The sequence below is a fragment of the Siphateles boraxobius genome, unplaced genomic scaffold (genome assembly GCF_051911475.1).
Source record: "Siphateles boraxobius isolate OS27281-9 unplaced genomic scaffold, OSU_SipBor_1 12, whole genome shotgun sequence".
Taxonomy (NCBI): domain Eukaryota; kingdom Metazoa; phylum Chordata; class Actinopteri; order Cypriniformes; family Leuciscidae; genus Siphateles; species Siphateles boraxobius.
In genome coordinates, this window is record NW_027508722.1 from 19454418 (window position 1) to 19470368 (window position 15951).

General features: G+C 39.4%; 2 protein-coding genes across 5 annotated transcripts in view; both read right to left on the reverse strand.

Annotated features, from left to right (window-relative positions):
* mdc1 (mediator of DNA damage checkpoint 1) overlaps positions 1–4537 on the reverse strand; it is a 9596-nt gene extending 5059 nt beyond the window's left edge. The window contains exons 1-5 of one of the 3 annotated variants that reach the window (XM_077210191.1): positions 4437–4537; positions 3860–4007; positions 3170–3757; positions 3001–3085; positions 546–1765 (exon numbers count right to left, since the gene is read on the reverse strand). In XM_077210191.1, coding sequence (XP_077066306.1) covers positions 546–1765; positions 3001–3085; positions 3170–3757; positions 3860–3995 — 2029 coding nt within the window. In that variant the 5' untranslated portion in view covers positions 3996–4007; positions 4437–4537. The remainder of the gene's footprint in view (positions 1–545; positions 1766–3000; positions 3086–3169; positions 3758–3859; positions 4008–4436) is intronic. The other 2 variants (XM_077210201.1, XM_077210182.1) reach the window with 2 other exon arrangements.
* Positions 4538–9581: 5044 nt separating this feature from the next.
* tubb5 (tubulin, beta 5) lies at positions 9582–15390 on the reverse strand. Of its 2 annotated transcripts, none has more exons than XM_077210397.1 (4): positions 15131–15390; positions 12771–12879; positions 11664–11774; positions 9582–11508 (listed from the first exon to the last, which is right to left on the reverse strand). In XM_077210397.1, the coding sequence occupies exons 1-4, from the start codon at positions 15185–15187 to the stop codon at positions 10451–10453; spliced, it is 1335 nt and encodes a 444-aa protein (XP_077066512.1). In that variant the 5' UTR covers positions 15188–15390; the 3' UTR covers positions 9582–10450. The 2 variants fall into 2 exon arrangements, with proteins under 2 accessions (XP_077066512.1, XP_077066523.1); XM_077210408.1 differs by having other exon boundaries at positions 11664–11771; positions 15131–15325.
* Positions 15391–15951: the final 561 nt, after the last annotated feature.

The window sequence follows — 15951 nt, forward strand, 5'->3', positions numbered from 1 at the left end:
AAAAAAGAAAGAAAGAAAAAAGCTGGATAATGGTGAGGCTCTTGCAATGAATAAGGCCATTTTTTGGAGGATGTAAAAGTAGAAAATTGTTGAAATTGTAATTTAACTTTCATTCTTCTGTTAAAACTTTTATTATGTTGTGTTGTGTTATGGTAAATTTGTAAAACTGAACACAACTTTAGACAGAAAGTGTTAAGCATTTTTTTCACAATAAAATCCACATGCATACTGTTCACATTGGTTGCTATTCTTTTGAAATGGAATATTTTAATGTTTACGGATTGGCATTTCAACTTTTTTTTTTTAAGTAGAAAATATTGCTGTAAATAACATGGTGCTACAATTGCTGTTAATTGAATTGAATTTGTATTGAATCCTGAATATTCCTAATAACGGTATTCAAGACCTTAAGAAAATACAAAAATGCACCATTAGCAGCAGTTTTACAGTTTAGCAATTTAGCAATTTTAGACATTTACTGTTTTGTGAATACGGTAATAAAAAAAGAATGAGATGAATAGGCAGGAAGTGAACGGGATGGTTACCGTATACTTGTGTGGGCGGTAGGTCCCAGTCTTCCAAATTACCAAAAGCTTGGGTTGGTTCCTCAAGACAAGTCTTTGCTTGAGAATGATGGTCTTGTTTTTTATGGGAGCTCTCTTCTGACTGCATTGCTTTGCCACCCACATAAGCCTTCTGACTCTCTCCAACCTTCACAGCTTTGCCTGGTACAGGTTTAAAAGGATCCTCATCATCGGTTTCACTGTTTGACAGAAGATCTCTGGCCTTTATCTTCTCCTTGTCCTCATTCTCTTCATCTACATCTGTGTCACTGTCCATGTGGAGCTCTGTCCCTGGAGTTGATGTAGGTCTGACATCACTTCCCTCTCCAATGGGATGTGAAACCTTTGTCACCATGGAAACCTTCATGGGATTATCATCTTCAACATCAGTGTCACTGTCCAAGTTGAATTCTGTAGGTGGTGGTGCTGATGAAGTACTTTCCGTAACTGCTAAAACTACTGCTTTCATTTTGGAGACATTTTCAGTAATAGGAGCCTCATTCTCCTCAACATCAGTATCACTGTCCATATGAAGATCTGCTGAAGGTACTGATTTTACCTTTGGAGCTTCTTCAATCAGAGCCTTTTGTTCAGTCTTGCTTTCCTCTTCCTCTTCTTCAACCTCTGTATCACTGTCCATATGAAGTCCAACTGAGGATACAGATTTATCAAGAGTTACTGCATTTTGAGCCTCTGGTTTAGCCTTGTTTGCATCTGGCTCCTCTTCCTCAACATCAGTATCACTGTCCATAAGAAATTCAGCTGAAGGTACTGGTCCCACCTTTGGAGCTTGTTCAATCTGAGCTTTTGGTTCAGTTATGCTTTTCTCTTTCTCTTCTTCTTCAACATCAGTATCACTATCCATTTGAAGTCCAACTGAAGATACAGATTTCTCTAGAGTTATTGATTCCTGAGCCTCTGGTTCAGCCTCACTTGCCTCCGGATCCTCTTCCTCAACATCAGTATCACTGTCCATATGAAATTCAGCTGAAGGTACTGGTTCCACCTTTGTAGCTAATTCAGGCTGGACCTCTGGTTCAGTCTTGCTTTCCTCCATGTTCTCTTCAACATCAGTGTCACTGTCAAAGTTGAGAGCTAGCAGGCCAGGCTTAGATGAGTTTGAACAGGGTTTACCGGAGGTTTCCCTCAGTCTGAATCTGTCCATTGAGGCCGAAGATGGAGTGATGGAGCTCTCATCCTCACTGAGAAGATAAGACAGAAAATGGTGTAGTTTATTTTAAGCACAAGAATATAAGAGTATTTGTAGAGCTGCAAGATTAATTAAGGTGCGGTACATTAGTGACATTTTGAGGACACAGTCCATTGTTAATACTTCAACAATGTAGCAAGCACAGAAAGCACTTTCAAACCAAGCAGCTTTGTGGATAATTTGAGTGACCAACTTCAACCCGATGCAAAATCAGTGAAAGTGAAATCTTTCACCCCCACACAAAATTTCCAATCACATGGATTCCTACTAATTACAGGATTATGTCTGTGAAATTCAGATGAACTGTTACTACATTGAAACTATATTATTTTGAGAACCTGATCATCATAAAAGTTAAACTACATGAGAAGGTGAGTGATATTTACATCCAAATGGCAATTAATCTATAACAGAACCTCAAACATGTCTGAACTCATTGACTAAATAGAAAGTGCTGTCTGTGTGCCTGTCACTGCATGAATTTGCATCAGGCAGTTTTTTTTTTTCAATCACTCCATTGTTTTAGGTTGCTTCATAAATACCTATTTTGCAAAAGGCTGATTGGCTATACAGGTAAATAGTCACCTAATAACAGCTATTTAACAGCTACACATTTTTTGTTTCTTATAAAGATTGATGGGACTCATTGTAACTTTCAAGCCCATAAAAATAAAGTTAGAGTGAAATTAATCTATATGACTCATTGGTATATTGTAAGTGTTTTGAGGTGACACTTTCAAGCCTTAATATGCTTTCAAATCATATTTTTCATACACATGCAAAAACTAGAACAAATAGGGCAATATGAACCTCAGTAGTTATTGCACATTTAAATTTGAGATGAAATAATGGCTTACATATCTATCATACAATACACTTGCGTTGACTTAACTGAATTTACCAGCTGAGTCGTATTGGATATATCACACTACTTTTATATACATTTTGGTCCCGTTGACTTTTCTTACATGGACAAAAAAAGGTTCTTCAAATATATTCTTTTGTGTTTTTCAGAACAAAGAATGTCAATCAAGTTTGAGGGTAAGAAAACTGACAGAATTTTCACATATGAGTAAACTTTCTCTTTAAGTATATTTGTAATATCAGTTGCCCTGCTTTATGCAATAACACATCAACATTATATAATCAAGCTATTATGTCTATGCTAGTTTGGGAAAAGTTAAAAGGGAACATAAAAAAAAAACATTTAAGATACATTCAACCTACCTCTCTGGAATGACTTTTTTTCCAGGGGTCAGGAATGATGAATTTGTGGAACTACACAGATGAGAGGAGGACGCTGAGTCTGAAACTATAACAAACAAAAAAAAGAAAGCATGAAAATAGTGTGCTACCATAGCTTTCAGTAATATTCTTTTGGTCTCACTTTACTTACCAAAATCTTTCCTCTCATCACTCTCTCCATCTGAATCAGAGTCTGATTCAGGTACCAGGGTGATCTCAGGATGTTTGTGAGCTGGCTGTGGTGAACACATTTTGGGTTCTTCATCCTCAGGGCTCCATAAAGGCACAGGAGGCAATGCACTCCTCTCTTTCTCTTTAAACCCATTCTGCACGCCTTTCCTCAACTTTGACTCCGAGTCACTGGTTGATAGCAGCGAACTATCCTTTTCCTCCTTTTTGGAAAGTCCTTTCTCTGGGGTTTTGTGTCTATCTCTCTTCGAGATATTCAGGCCAATGTACTGACATGGCACGTCAGCGATCACCACACTCTCTCCCTCGGTCAATGCATATCGTACCTGAGGCGTCAGCTTGAATCTGCCTTTTCTGGTTCCATTCATACTGCCCATGTCCCATAAAAGTGCTTCCACAGCATCACCGTTACCGGAGCGGCTGCTGCTAGAGCGGAAAACCGAGATGGAGATGACAGCATGCCGACCGGACACAGATCGGGCCGGAAGCAGAACAGAACAGGCAGCAGGATCACGGCCCAAGACATTCTCTCCAACGTAGAGAGGGAATTCTAAATGAATGTGTGAAGAGAAATCAATGCCATAATTTCAATAATGTTCAGGAAATATTAGTTATGCAATACCACATAAGGTAGTCAGGTTTATTGCCTCACCTGTCTCTGGTATGTGGTCATTTTTAAACACCTTCAGTGTAGCTAACCGTTCTCTTTCTGGTCTTCCTACTTTCTCTTCCTCTTCTTCTTCTTCTTCTTCAGAGAAAGGATCCTCAATCTGCTGAGTGGCATCCATCTTCCTCTTTGGCTAAAGGATCAAGAGTGATGTTACAACAAAAATACGGTTGTTATGGATACCATTCACAATGTAAATAAAGATGTTTTTAAGTCCGAATGTATGCATTACAAACATAAACGACATTGCTAATATCATCGTTCTCATTTTATGATTAGTGGAGATGTGTGATCAAAGTTTACTTAACACATTTGGCATGATATTAGGACACTTATGACTTTTTCATTATTTGTTAATTCGAATAACTTATGTTTTGCTTAGCGCCACAGTGGAAGCAGTTAATTGGCTAGAGAAATGAAAACAATACTTCTCATGAAAATGTAATCAGAAATAATGCTTCCCTTCACAAAAGTAAACATGCAAGACAAGGCCATTGTTTACGTGTGTGCTCGTATACCGTGCATGATCTACTGCATTTAATTAATAAAAACATGCGCTTACCTTACCATGCAGAACCCTTGGAAACCATTTCCTGAAAACTAAGGACCGCCTTTTAAACGAAGACTACTGATTCGCTAGTCAAGCTGTCAGTCAGAGAGGGAGCCTACACTGATTGGGTGAAAATGCGTCACTGCGGCTTGATTGGTCAACTGAGAAATAGCAGTCGTCTTTGTCCCAAAGTTTTCCGCGCTCTCTGCAGAGGGGGCGTGTTTGAAAGTGTTTTTCCTAAATCAGGATTTTTGAGAAGCCATAATTTAGATATTTCTTACTTTTATATATGTCTGAACCTCGCGACTAAGGTTAGTTAATTAAAATTTATTTTAAAACAATTAGTTAAAAATAATAATAATAAAAAAACTATATATATATTATTATGTATATAGGCCTCATATGCATGTACTCTCATATCATTTTTGTATCGTGCTGTACTTTACTGTATTATGAATCATGTGTTTAATGCGGGCAATTCACTAATAGTCCAGTCATTTTATGAAAAAAAGGAAACAAATTGCAACAGAAGCAAATTCAACTGATTTTGTATCCTCAATATGTCCCGAGTAAGGAAAAAAAAGCACTGAAGAATCACATTAGGGGAAGTTTAGAAAAAGACCCAAATATAGCCTATTCATAAGACTATTCATTATTTTTCTCATTCTCGTCACAGGCCATATGCATTGAGTTTGTGCAGCTCCCTCCTCTGCAGTGTCCACAGGCCGGGGTGCATTTATATTGTTTTTTTTACAACTGCATCTCAGGGTGCTGCAGTCAGACTGGCAGCTGCACCTTATGACCTTCATGAGCTTCTCAGGAGCATAGCAGGAGGGGTTGTCTTAATTGGCACAAATCCCTCGCCACACTTGTGCCATCCCCATTCCATATGACTCCAAGTCCATCTGTAAGATAAAATACACTTTATTAACCCCCATGCAGGAGATATTAATATTGTCACAGCAGCAATGAAGTACAAAAGATACAAAATTACACAATAAACATAGAACTATAGCAGAAATCAGAGTTTCAGTAAGATTGAAATTTACCAGATGTTGACCCTTCCATTCTTGTACTTGTAAGTACACTCGTAGGCTGTGGTATTTTGCTGTTCTTGATGTTGGTGGTAAGGCCTGTGGCTGAATGTAAGTAGAACTGGATGCCACATTCTCACAGAATCGATGATATCGGAGGGAGTTCAGGGTGTCTGTAGATCTTCCATTGTAGATAATCACCATAGCTTTATCTCCTGCTTCTGCTACATCATCTGTAGAAGCTGAATGTTCATAGAACACATTGGCTTGCTCTCGAAACATGTCACTTTCTTTAAATTTCTAGAGCGATGCTCCCTTCCCGATCCCATGAAGGCAATTGTAGTGTCACATCCCAGAACTGCGTGTAAGAACAAGATATGCTTACTGGGCCGAGCCGTTCTTTTGTACCCTTGATGTTCCATATGTGAGGCTTCTTTGTGTTCTTCCTTGACACACTACAGAGGAACAGATCATGGGAATCCATGCTCGCATGGTAGCAGAGAAGGACTAAGATATCTGTGTCATCCCCTATTAGCACAGTTTTCGTGATGGTAGCACACTGCACAGCTTTCTGCACAACAACAGATCAGCATCTCCTGAGGCATGGTAGGTCTCACAGTTTGTCCTCTGTAGCTCTCCACTTAGCATGGAAAGGAATTGCTGTTTGTTCTGCCTGTTTGCCAAGAACTCTTCCTTCTTCAATGTGAGCGTCATGTCGGCTGTAAATGTCTTTGTCTACTTAAATGTATACTTCTTTGCTTCGAGAAGTAGAAGGGAGGAATCAAATAGAGATAGAGGATAGTTACATAGCTCGTACTTGAGGGCTGACTCGAGTTCATCACATTTCTGTGCCACTATCACCAGTCTCTGGAAGAGAAGCTGTGGATCAATTTGAATTTAATTTCCATCAATCCTCACAGAAGACCTCATGCCAAGATTAACACCTTAATCCTTCCTCTTGAAAGTATAGTCACCAGTGTAAGGAACTCAGCTTTCTGGAAATATTAATAATCAATAATATCTTGTTATTATTAATTATAAATATTTGGGTCAGTTAATTGGATTAACTTGATGTGGCTGAATTAATATTACAATCAATTAATCAGTTCTTCCAACGAACTCTTTTGATTATTAATTTATTCTAAGAAAAGGGTATCTTCCATGGCCACCGAAGAATAATTATTTCTTCGCCTGTACAGTACTTTGAGCCAGTAGCAAAAACCGTGGTCGTAAAGTGACTTGTATTGCAAACAAAACAGAACCAAATACATATTATGTACAAGTTTTATTAACTAAATATAGATATTTATATGAATATAAATAAACTAAACAACATACACACATGAATACATAAATAGGTTAGTGATAGGATGAAATTGCAAACCGGAAGAGGGTCTATGAGAAGAACCATCAGAATTTCTTTTTCACATTTCATTGAATTGAATACTTGCATTTGTAATGGGAACAATTCTTGAAGTTGTTGAAAATTGAAGTCGTTGATGGTTCCGGCAGTGTCAAGTGGAAGTTGGTTGAGCGTTCTCTTTCTCCAGGAACGCATGGCTGGTTTGGTCAAGGCCTGGGACTCTGTTGAGGCCACGCCGAGCACCCAGGAGAAGTGAGGAAGTCGGAAGGATGGGTGATTGGAGTCGTTGTTGGTTGGAGTCTTTGTTCCAAAACTCTTGAGATTGTCCTTGGTTCTTTGTGAGAGAGTCATCTCTCTCCTGCCTGAGCCCATATCTGGTTGGATTGAGGCCTGCTGGGCCCTGGGGCCCCCGTGGAGGGGGAGGGGGTTCCCCAGTAACACCAGAACAGTGTTCCGGCTGGATGAAAGAACTAAGAAAGGGAGGTCACATGTGGACTGTCTCTAATAAGGCCTGGAGAAGATCCTCCCCTAAGGGTTGAACTCGACCAATCAGAAAGGGGACATGTCTGAGAGGGAAAGTGGCTCTTAGTTGATTTACGGATCTTTGTCCCATAATATGATTATACCTTCATTAATGCTAAAATAGCTATAACACATCCACACTGCATTCTAGAAGAAGGTGATGTACATCAAAGTGTGAGTCATTAAATGAGGATTATTTAGGTAGGAGGCATTATACAGGTGAGGTTACATTGATCGTTAGTTGGTTGTATACCAGGATACATACCATAATATATACCTAATAGTACACGAGACAGTAAACCATTTACACTGTTTCTTTCACAGTTTTATGCATGTTCATTTATAGATCAGTTAGTCTATGATTAACGCAGCAAAGTCTGTTTCATAGTCTCTCTCTTGAGTATGTGGCCACATTCCTCGGAGGTCGTAAAATCTCCTTATCAAGCCCTGTAACATGACACTGTTTCTTTCACTTGTGTTTGTTAATTTGGGCTGTGTGAGGAGTTTCATAAACCTTTGTATATAATGAATAAATAGTATGTGTCTGATTGGTCCATACCCTACACCAGGTGTTCGTCCATCCATTGACTTCAGGAATGGAGTGCCAACAGACTGTGCAGTATCAACGTTGACATTGGAAAGAGCATGCTCCCCGGAGGCAATGTTCCTCCGACTTGGGTCACTGCTGATGGATTTCGCTCCTGTAGATGACTGAGAACTATTAGTGTATCCTTCCAGTCACGGGCTTGCCTTGCTTTGGTCATGTCTTTATTCTGCGCTCCAGTGTTGTAATTGACCCCTATGAGTCCTTCCATTGCCTGGTTTACTTCTCCACAGGCGGGCATGGATATCAGCCACAACAGACGTTGTTGCTACGTCATCCCTCGCCCTCGTGTTAGCCCACCACTGGTTTTTAAACTCCTCATGAGAACCTGCTAAATTATCAGGTCAAGTGAGAGACCTGCACAAAAACGATCGCTCCGACAGATCACGTGGAACCCTTCCTCGAAATGTTGTTCGACTCCTGGGTGTATGGTCTGGAGGTTTTGCATCCACTGAAGATACACCCTAGCAGATTTGCTGTACAGATTCTGTCCTGATGCTGCCAGATAGGGTAGCATGTCCTGGATAGCCTGCAGATTTAATGGCCGGTTTTCGGTGCGTTCTGCACTTATGTACTTTCGTAGGATGTCTTGCATATCCATGTACTGCACCCAGAGAGCTGAGGTTCTTGAGGTCTTCTTGGTGGACTCCAAGAAGTGGACTCGATGTGCTTCTGAAGGTGGCCTTAGATTCTCACGAGAACATCAGACTGACTGGCCTCTTTAGCTGATATTGTTCCATCCATCAAATTCTCATATATCTCCAAAGCTTCATCCACATCTGCATCTCTGCTCACCTCTGTCACCTGAGGATTGTTCTCCATCGCTGTAACTGCTTCGGCTGACTCTGATTGTCCTTCCTTACTCTTGTCTGTTGTTCCAGAGTGCTGTGGTAAATTTACATTAAAAACATCTGCCAGAATCAGTGCATTGAGGGACGCATTGACAATTGAGTGTGCACGAACCACTCGTGCAATAGCTTTGCCAGATATCATGTGGATTACTGCATTTGGGGCATCACCAGGTATGTTTTATTTATGTAGGTTGAATAATCCATGTAGAAGAAACAAAAGAAAAATCTTTTTTACCTGAGTGACAGCTTAGTGACAATTGATTGGACCTTGAATGAATGATTGAATCTCTGCCCATTATGGTGACATTTGTTTGCCTCTATAGTCTTTTACTGTAAGATGTCAACAAGATTCTACAAGACATTTTCACCTGGCTATATCCAATGTTTAGATATGTTGTGTTTATGCAAATTAGCGCATATATTAATATGGGCCGTTTGCTCATGTTACCAAAAAATTTAAAAAAAACTTGTAATACATTTTTTGTTTGTCTTAATGTAAGTAATCAACTTAGTAATTTTCATGGTGATATCTTGAAACTTTTTCGAAACTTTCCCCTGATGGGATTCTTTGGGAATCCTTTTTTTCCTTACTCAGGACATATTGAGGATACACAATCAGTTGAGTTTGCTTCTGTTCCAATTTGTCCTAGATTGACCCCCATTTTGGCTTAAAATAACTATAAAGCACTATTCTTCTAAGTGCAATCTAATTGTGACTTTATTGGTTCGACCTGAGCTTCTTTAAGGATGTGTACCATGCCAAAAACCACAGCAAAGACTTGATTATTAATGAAATCGTTTTCATTTTTATTTTGGTTTTCTCCAGAGGCTCAGTTTTTTTTTCCACACAGGGACAATAAAGGAACATCAAAACATTTAATATATGCAGTAACATTTAAAAGTATGGACTCAGAAATTAGACATAACAGAGTCCAAAATTGCACCTACAATCAATTCAACATGCTAAAACTTTCTTTCCATCTGCATAATCTAAAATACTTTCTTGTATCATCCATTAATCAATGTCCTCCTGTAGACGTTGGCTGGCGTCCAAGCGAGGTTAAGATTAAATAACCCTGTTACCCTGAACCTGTTATTTTGTCTTTCTTTCTTTCAGTCCTTTTCTTTTCCTTCATTTTTCACACAACATACTTTTCTCTTCTAAACATTTCTTTAAATACTGTGATCAGACCCATTGAGGTCACGTTGAAGTGGCATAATCTCACAGAGTTGCCCTGTTCTAGTGCAATAGTAACAAAAGATAACACAAAAAACACGATAATAATAATATGCATAATTTGCAGATAAAAAGAAGCAAATGTTAAATTTAAAGAAAAATGAGATGTTACTGTCCTCCTTGTCCCTACAATCTGTTCAATTATAACATTGATTCTAACTGGATGTTTGCCTTTTTTCTTCCTTTTTCTGTAAAGAGAGCAGCTGACCATCAGAATAGTAAAGACATACACAAAAAAGTGAGCAATTTGTAATTGTAAACACAGTTATCCACCTATTCTGTGTTTAAGAACATTCGTTCTGCCTTCCTCTGGTTATTTTTGGCCCCATTGGTCTAGTGCTAATTCCTACTTCATCTGATTGAGACACTAAAACACCCCCCCCCCCCCCCCCCCCAACACCCTTTCATTTCCTTCTTAAGCATCGTCATCTGCCTCTTCCTCAAACTCGCCCTCTTCTTCGGCGGTGGCGTCCTGGTACTGCTGGTACTCGGACACCAAATCATTCATGTTGCTCTCCGCCTCTGTGAACTCCATCTCATCCATCCCCTCTCCCGTGTACCAGTGCAGGAAAGCCTTACGCCTGAACATGGCCGTGAACTGCTCGGAGATGCGCTTGAACAGCTCTTGGATGGCCGTGCTGTTGCCGATGAAGGTGACGGCCATTTTGAGACCCCTAGGAGGAATGTCGCACACAGCGGTTTTGACGTTGTTGGGGATCCATTCCACAAAGTAGCTGCTGTTCTTGTTCTGGACGTTCAGCATCTGCTCGTCGACTTCCTTCATGGACATGCGGCCACGGAACACGGCGGCGACGGTCAGGTAGCGCCCGTGTCTGGGATCGCAGGCTGCCATCATGTTCTTGGCGTCGAACACTTGCTGTGTGAGCTCAGGCACGGTGAGGGCGCGGTACTGTTGGCTGCCTCGGCTGGTCAGAGGGGCGAAACCGGGCATGAAGAAGTGCAGACGGGGGAACGGAACCATGTTGACTGCTAATTTACGCAGATCTGCATTTAGCTGGCCGGGGAAGCGCAGGCAGGTGGTGACGCCGCTCATGGTGGCAGAGACCAGATGGTTGAGGTCGCCGTATGTGGGAGTGGTGAGTTTGAGGGTGCGGAAGCAGATATCGTATAAGGCTTCATTGTCTATGCAGTATGTTTCGTCTGTGTTTTCCACCAGCTGATGGACTGACAGTGTGGCGTTGTATGGCTCCACTACGGTGTCAGAGACTTTTGGGGAAGGGACCACGCTGAAGGTGTTCATGATGCGGTCAGGGTACTCTTCACGGATTTTGCTGATCAATAGGGTGCCCATGCCGGAGCCGGTTCCTCCGCCCAGGGAGTGAGTGAGCTGGAAACCCTGCAGGCAGTCACAGCTCTCGGACTCCTTACGGACCACATCCAAAACCGAATCCACAAGCTCCGCCCCCTCCGTGTAGTGGCCCTTGGCCCAGTTGTTACCAGCGCCGCTCTGTCCTGTGAGGTGACAGGAAGGAAGTGCACACATCAGAATGTGCAAGCTGAGACATTTTACATCTGTTTTTATATTCATTTGCTTTTGCTACTTTCATTTGATATTTTTACATTATATCTGCACATTTTTAACATATTCCCTTCTGCCAGTCACTCACCAAACACAAAGTTGTCTGGTCTGAAGATCTGTCCGAAGGGTCCGGAACGCACAGAGTCCATGGTGCCAGGCTCAAGATCCACTAGAATAGCTCTTGGGACATATTTACCTCCTCCACGAGACAGAGTGAGAAAGAGAGGGAGAGAGAGAGAGAGACAGAGATAGAGAGAGAGATAGAGAGAGAGAGAGAGAGAGAGAGAGAGGGAGAAAGACATGGGAAAGAAGCAGACCAGCTCAGTACACATAAGAAAAAAATAAAATAAAATAAGCTATCAAACATGAACGCTATAGTTGCCATTTTCTCTTGACCTTTAGATGTCAAATTAAATTCAAATGTGCTTTATTGGAATGGACAATTGTAACAATGTATTGTCAAAGCATTTCTAATGTTTACAGTAATTCTTGAACAGATGAAAAAAATATATAAAAAATGAGTAATTAAATACAACAATCAACATTTTAGAATTCTATGAACACTTTTTGTGGCAATATTTTGTGCCGATAATAAGATACAATCTCTTTTTTCATCTAATAAATATTGAAATTGTGTATTATTGTTTAACTTTCTGAAGCCATGCATGGTTAATTACTTATAATTTTGGAGAGAATTTTAGATGTAACCAAGTGTCATTTGCTTTAACTACAGCAATATACAATAATAATTAATTTAGATTTGTGGAGTAAAAATATTGTTTTAATATTGAATTGAAAAATTTAAAACAGACCCTCAGAGGGCAGAATATTGTTTTGCAGGTTAATATTAAATAATTTTTCTAATTATTAAATGTAATAATTAAAAAAAATTGTATTGTATTCTATAACTAAATTGTTAAAACGAATACATTTAAATTAATTGCTAACAAAGTATTTCACATTAATAAACTTTTTTAGTTGTTTCAATTTATTTCCCTAATAGTCACCATGAAGCAAAAATTGTGACTGTCTTTTTTTCTCTATTATGACATATTTCCAATTCGAATGAGAAAAAAATACACCAAATCATTAAATCATTTACCCCAAACTTTACAAATAACTTTTAATTGGGACATACTGTTATTAAAGGGGGCGTCTTCCCCATCTTGCCCTATTGTGTATCTTAGTAAAGTACCTGTTGCTTCATTGTAGTAGACACTAATTCTATCCAGCTGCAGGTCACTGTCTCCATGATAGGTTCCTGTTGGGTCGATTCCATGTTCATCACTAATGACCTCCCAGAACTACAAAAAACACACAGCAATTAAAACTTGCATGCAATTCAGTAAATTCTAGATCAATTCTATCTTATTAAACACTGCAATATTGAGTAACAGTGTCAACTAATCACTAATCTGGAATTGGCTTCGAATTAGTTTTAGCTCAGAAAGAGGCTTTATTGATGTTTAAATCATTAATTCTATGTTACTCTCCTAGTGACCTTAATCTGAGAGAGAAGCAAGGAGAGAGGGGTCGAGATGGACTTAATAAGGCAGCGAGCGAATGCGAATGGAGAAAGAAAAGATTGTTCTTGGGATGTATTGAAAATAATTGTTTTGAAAGAATGAGGCCAATAAACTGGAAGGCGCTGACTGACACAGCCCTACAGAGACCCTGTTCTGATACTCTCGCCTATCAAAAACCTGTTACTCCAGGCAACCTACATTTCTGCTGTGTCATCATAAAATACCACACTGACACATGAAATCAATCGGCTTTACATATTTGACACTCCTGTATACATTTAATGTTGCCAATTAATCCAGCAAATCAAAGGTTTTCTATGAATATGTAATTTACTCGTAAATTATTTATGTTATATTTAGATCTGTACTGTAGAGGGGATGGACAGCAGCTGTCAGAGATATTAAGTTCAGTTGTGGATGCCTCCTCTTCCCCGCTCTGACCTCAGATGAGTTCAACAGACACTCGCAATCTCATCATGTGAAAGGCATTTCAAAGCCTTTTAAAGGATGAGGATGATTTAACCCAATTTCATATGCCACAGAAGACATGCAACATCTCATGGGCAATCTTTAAAAAAATGTGCATTTTTAATGGGGCCATGGAGTATGTCCTTATTGGCAGCTTCCATCTCTATGTTGATGTGGCACAGAATCGGATTTAAATGAATAGTTCACTTAAAAATGAAGACTCTGTCATCATTTACTCACCCTCAAGTTGTATGAATTTCTTTCTTCTGCTGAACACAAAAGAAGATATTTTGAAGAATGTTGGTAACTAAACAGTTGATAGTATTGACTTCACTGACTTCCATATTATTTTTTTCCATTCTAAAAAAGTCAATTGGGCCCATCAACTGGCTGGTTACAGACATTCTTCAAAATATCTTCTTTTGTGTTCAGCAGAAGAAAGAAATTCATACAGGTTTAAAAACAACTTGATGGTGAGTAACAATGACATAATTTTCCTTTTTAAGTGAACAAGCCTATTCCTTTAATGGATTAATTGGATATTTTAAATGCATAGATGTGGGTAATCCTTTTATGAGACCAAGTACTGTATAAAGAACCTAAATTTAGGGCAAATGATTTAACTGATTAAGAGTTCATAATTTCACATTATTAACCTTCTTTAATAACAACTACTATTAAAATTGTTCATTGTAGCCTAATTCCCCATCGCCCCACCCTTCCCATCCTCCTCCCCTTGACCATTGACCACAGCGGGCAAAATCTGCACAGAAGATTAAGAATTTAGTCAAAAGGCAGGAAATACTTGATAAAAGTAAGCCTATTTCGCGTGAAAATGATGTTAATGTATACGGTCGTAGGCTAATATTAGTGGCATGCATCATGTGTCAAGGCTCGCGAGCTGGTCCTGACAGCTGTTTAAAGGGCTCGTGACACTGATAACTGGTAGTTTAATTACTGAGAGAGCTCTGTTCACATCAGACCCGCCGCACCCGGTGCATTGAGAAGAATGAGATAAAGAAAGAGGACCCCCCCCCCCCCCTTTCCCAGTCAATCCCTTTACCCACATCTCTGTTTTACAGACAAAGAGATTTATGGTTAGAGTCTACAGAATTTGACCATCATTTGTTTAGAGAAATAGCTATACAGAGCGTGTTAAAAAAATAGTGAGAATGAAGTGTGGGATCCGCATAGTTTTGGGCGTGAATGAAGGGGGTTCACAAGGACAAAGCAGTGAAATGGAAATCAATTCTTGTACATAATGTGGGTCTTTAAAACTGCCCAACGTGTTGCTAGAGTAATGCATTATTAATAACATTTGTAAAGATGTGCAATGCAAAATCTAGATCTGTTCTGCACAACAGTGTGCCTTCTAATATGTTCAGAAACAAAATTAAGATCAAATCTTGCTGTTTTAGATTTAGAAAAAGCTATAAACTAGTATAACAAGGGAGTTCTTTACAGGGGCTTTATTGTTGCATTCTGAGACCTCTGCAGGCTTTTTTTCTCTTAGATTCAAAATATAAATGACTCACTTTGTACTCTGAAAAACTGTTCTTACCTTGGCACCGATTTGGTTTCCGCACTGACCGGCCTGGATATGAACAATCTCCCTCATTGTTACAAATTGTGCGAGAAGTTCTCAGATAAATCTGGAAAATAACGGTGTAGCTCAGAAATAATTTGGAAAAGCCGGACAAAGGCTTTATATTCCTGGACTGTCTCCAGAACGAGGCTCGATGGTAGTGGGCGGGGCTCTGCTGGATGTTGAGAAACCTGATTGGTGCATGACCGGACCGGAAGTATATAGGGAGTGTCACTGTGCCAACAAGGATTGCTTGTAGAAAAAAGAGAGAAACGTCTGCTTCCTATTCAGTTGTGCGTTCTTATTAAGATTTTTACTTTTAGTAACATTTTAAAACATATCACAGACATCAGTTTGATCTGTATCGCAATAATAGCCCAAATGTGCGCTTGAACTATAGTAGGCTACTCTTCTGAATATGAAAATATAGGCTACTTATTGCCAGACTCATTGTTATGAGGTTGTATGTTGCACATTCCTGTTTTAACTTATAATTGTTTAACTTTATTTCATGAAGTTTACCCAATACTCTTATTGTCACAAAAAACTGTAACAAAAATACAGCGGCAATTATCATAAAAATGGAGTCAGCCCAATTCTCACTGAGCTTTCTGCATAAATGATGGAGTTGAGAAGAACCAGAGACAGTAAAAAAATGAAAAGAAAAGAAAGAATATCAGAGAGATAGCAGACTTTCTTGAAACATTCGGAAAAAGTTTAGACTCACAAGTAGGCCTAACCTTGGGTTTTTGATGAATGGATGTATAGCCTATTTTTTATTTAAGCCATAGGCTACC

What these genes read in the sequence shown, in the direction of transcription:
- tubb5 (XM_077210397.1), bottom strand. Translation starts at nt 15,187, where the DNA reads ATGAGGGAGATTGTTCATATCCAGGCCGGTCAGTGCGGAAACCAAATC. An exon ending in GAAACCAAATCGGTGCCAAG is followed by an intron (nt 12,880 to 15,130) that starts GTAAGAACAGTT and finishes TGTTTTTTGTAG; the next exon opens with TTCTGGGAGGTCATTAGTGA. An exon ending in CTACTACAATGAAGCAACAG is followed by an intron (nt 11,775 to 12,770) that starts GTACTTTACTAA and finishes TGTCTCGTGGAG; the next exon opens with GAGGTAAATATGTCCCAAGA.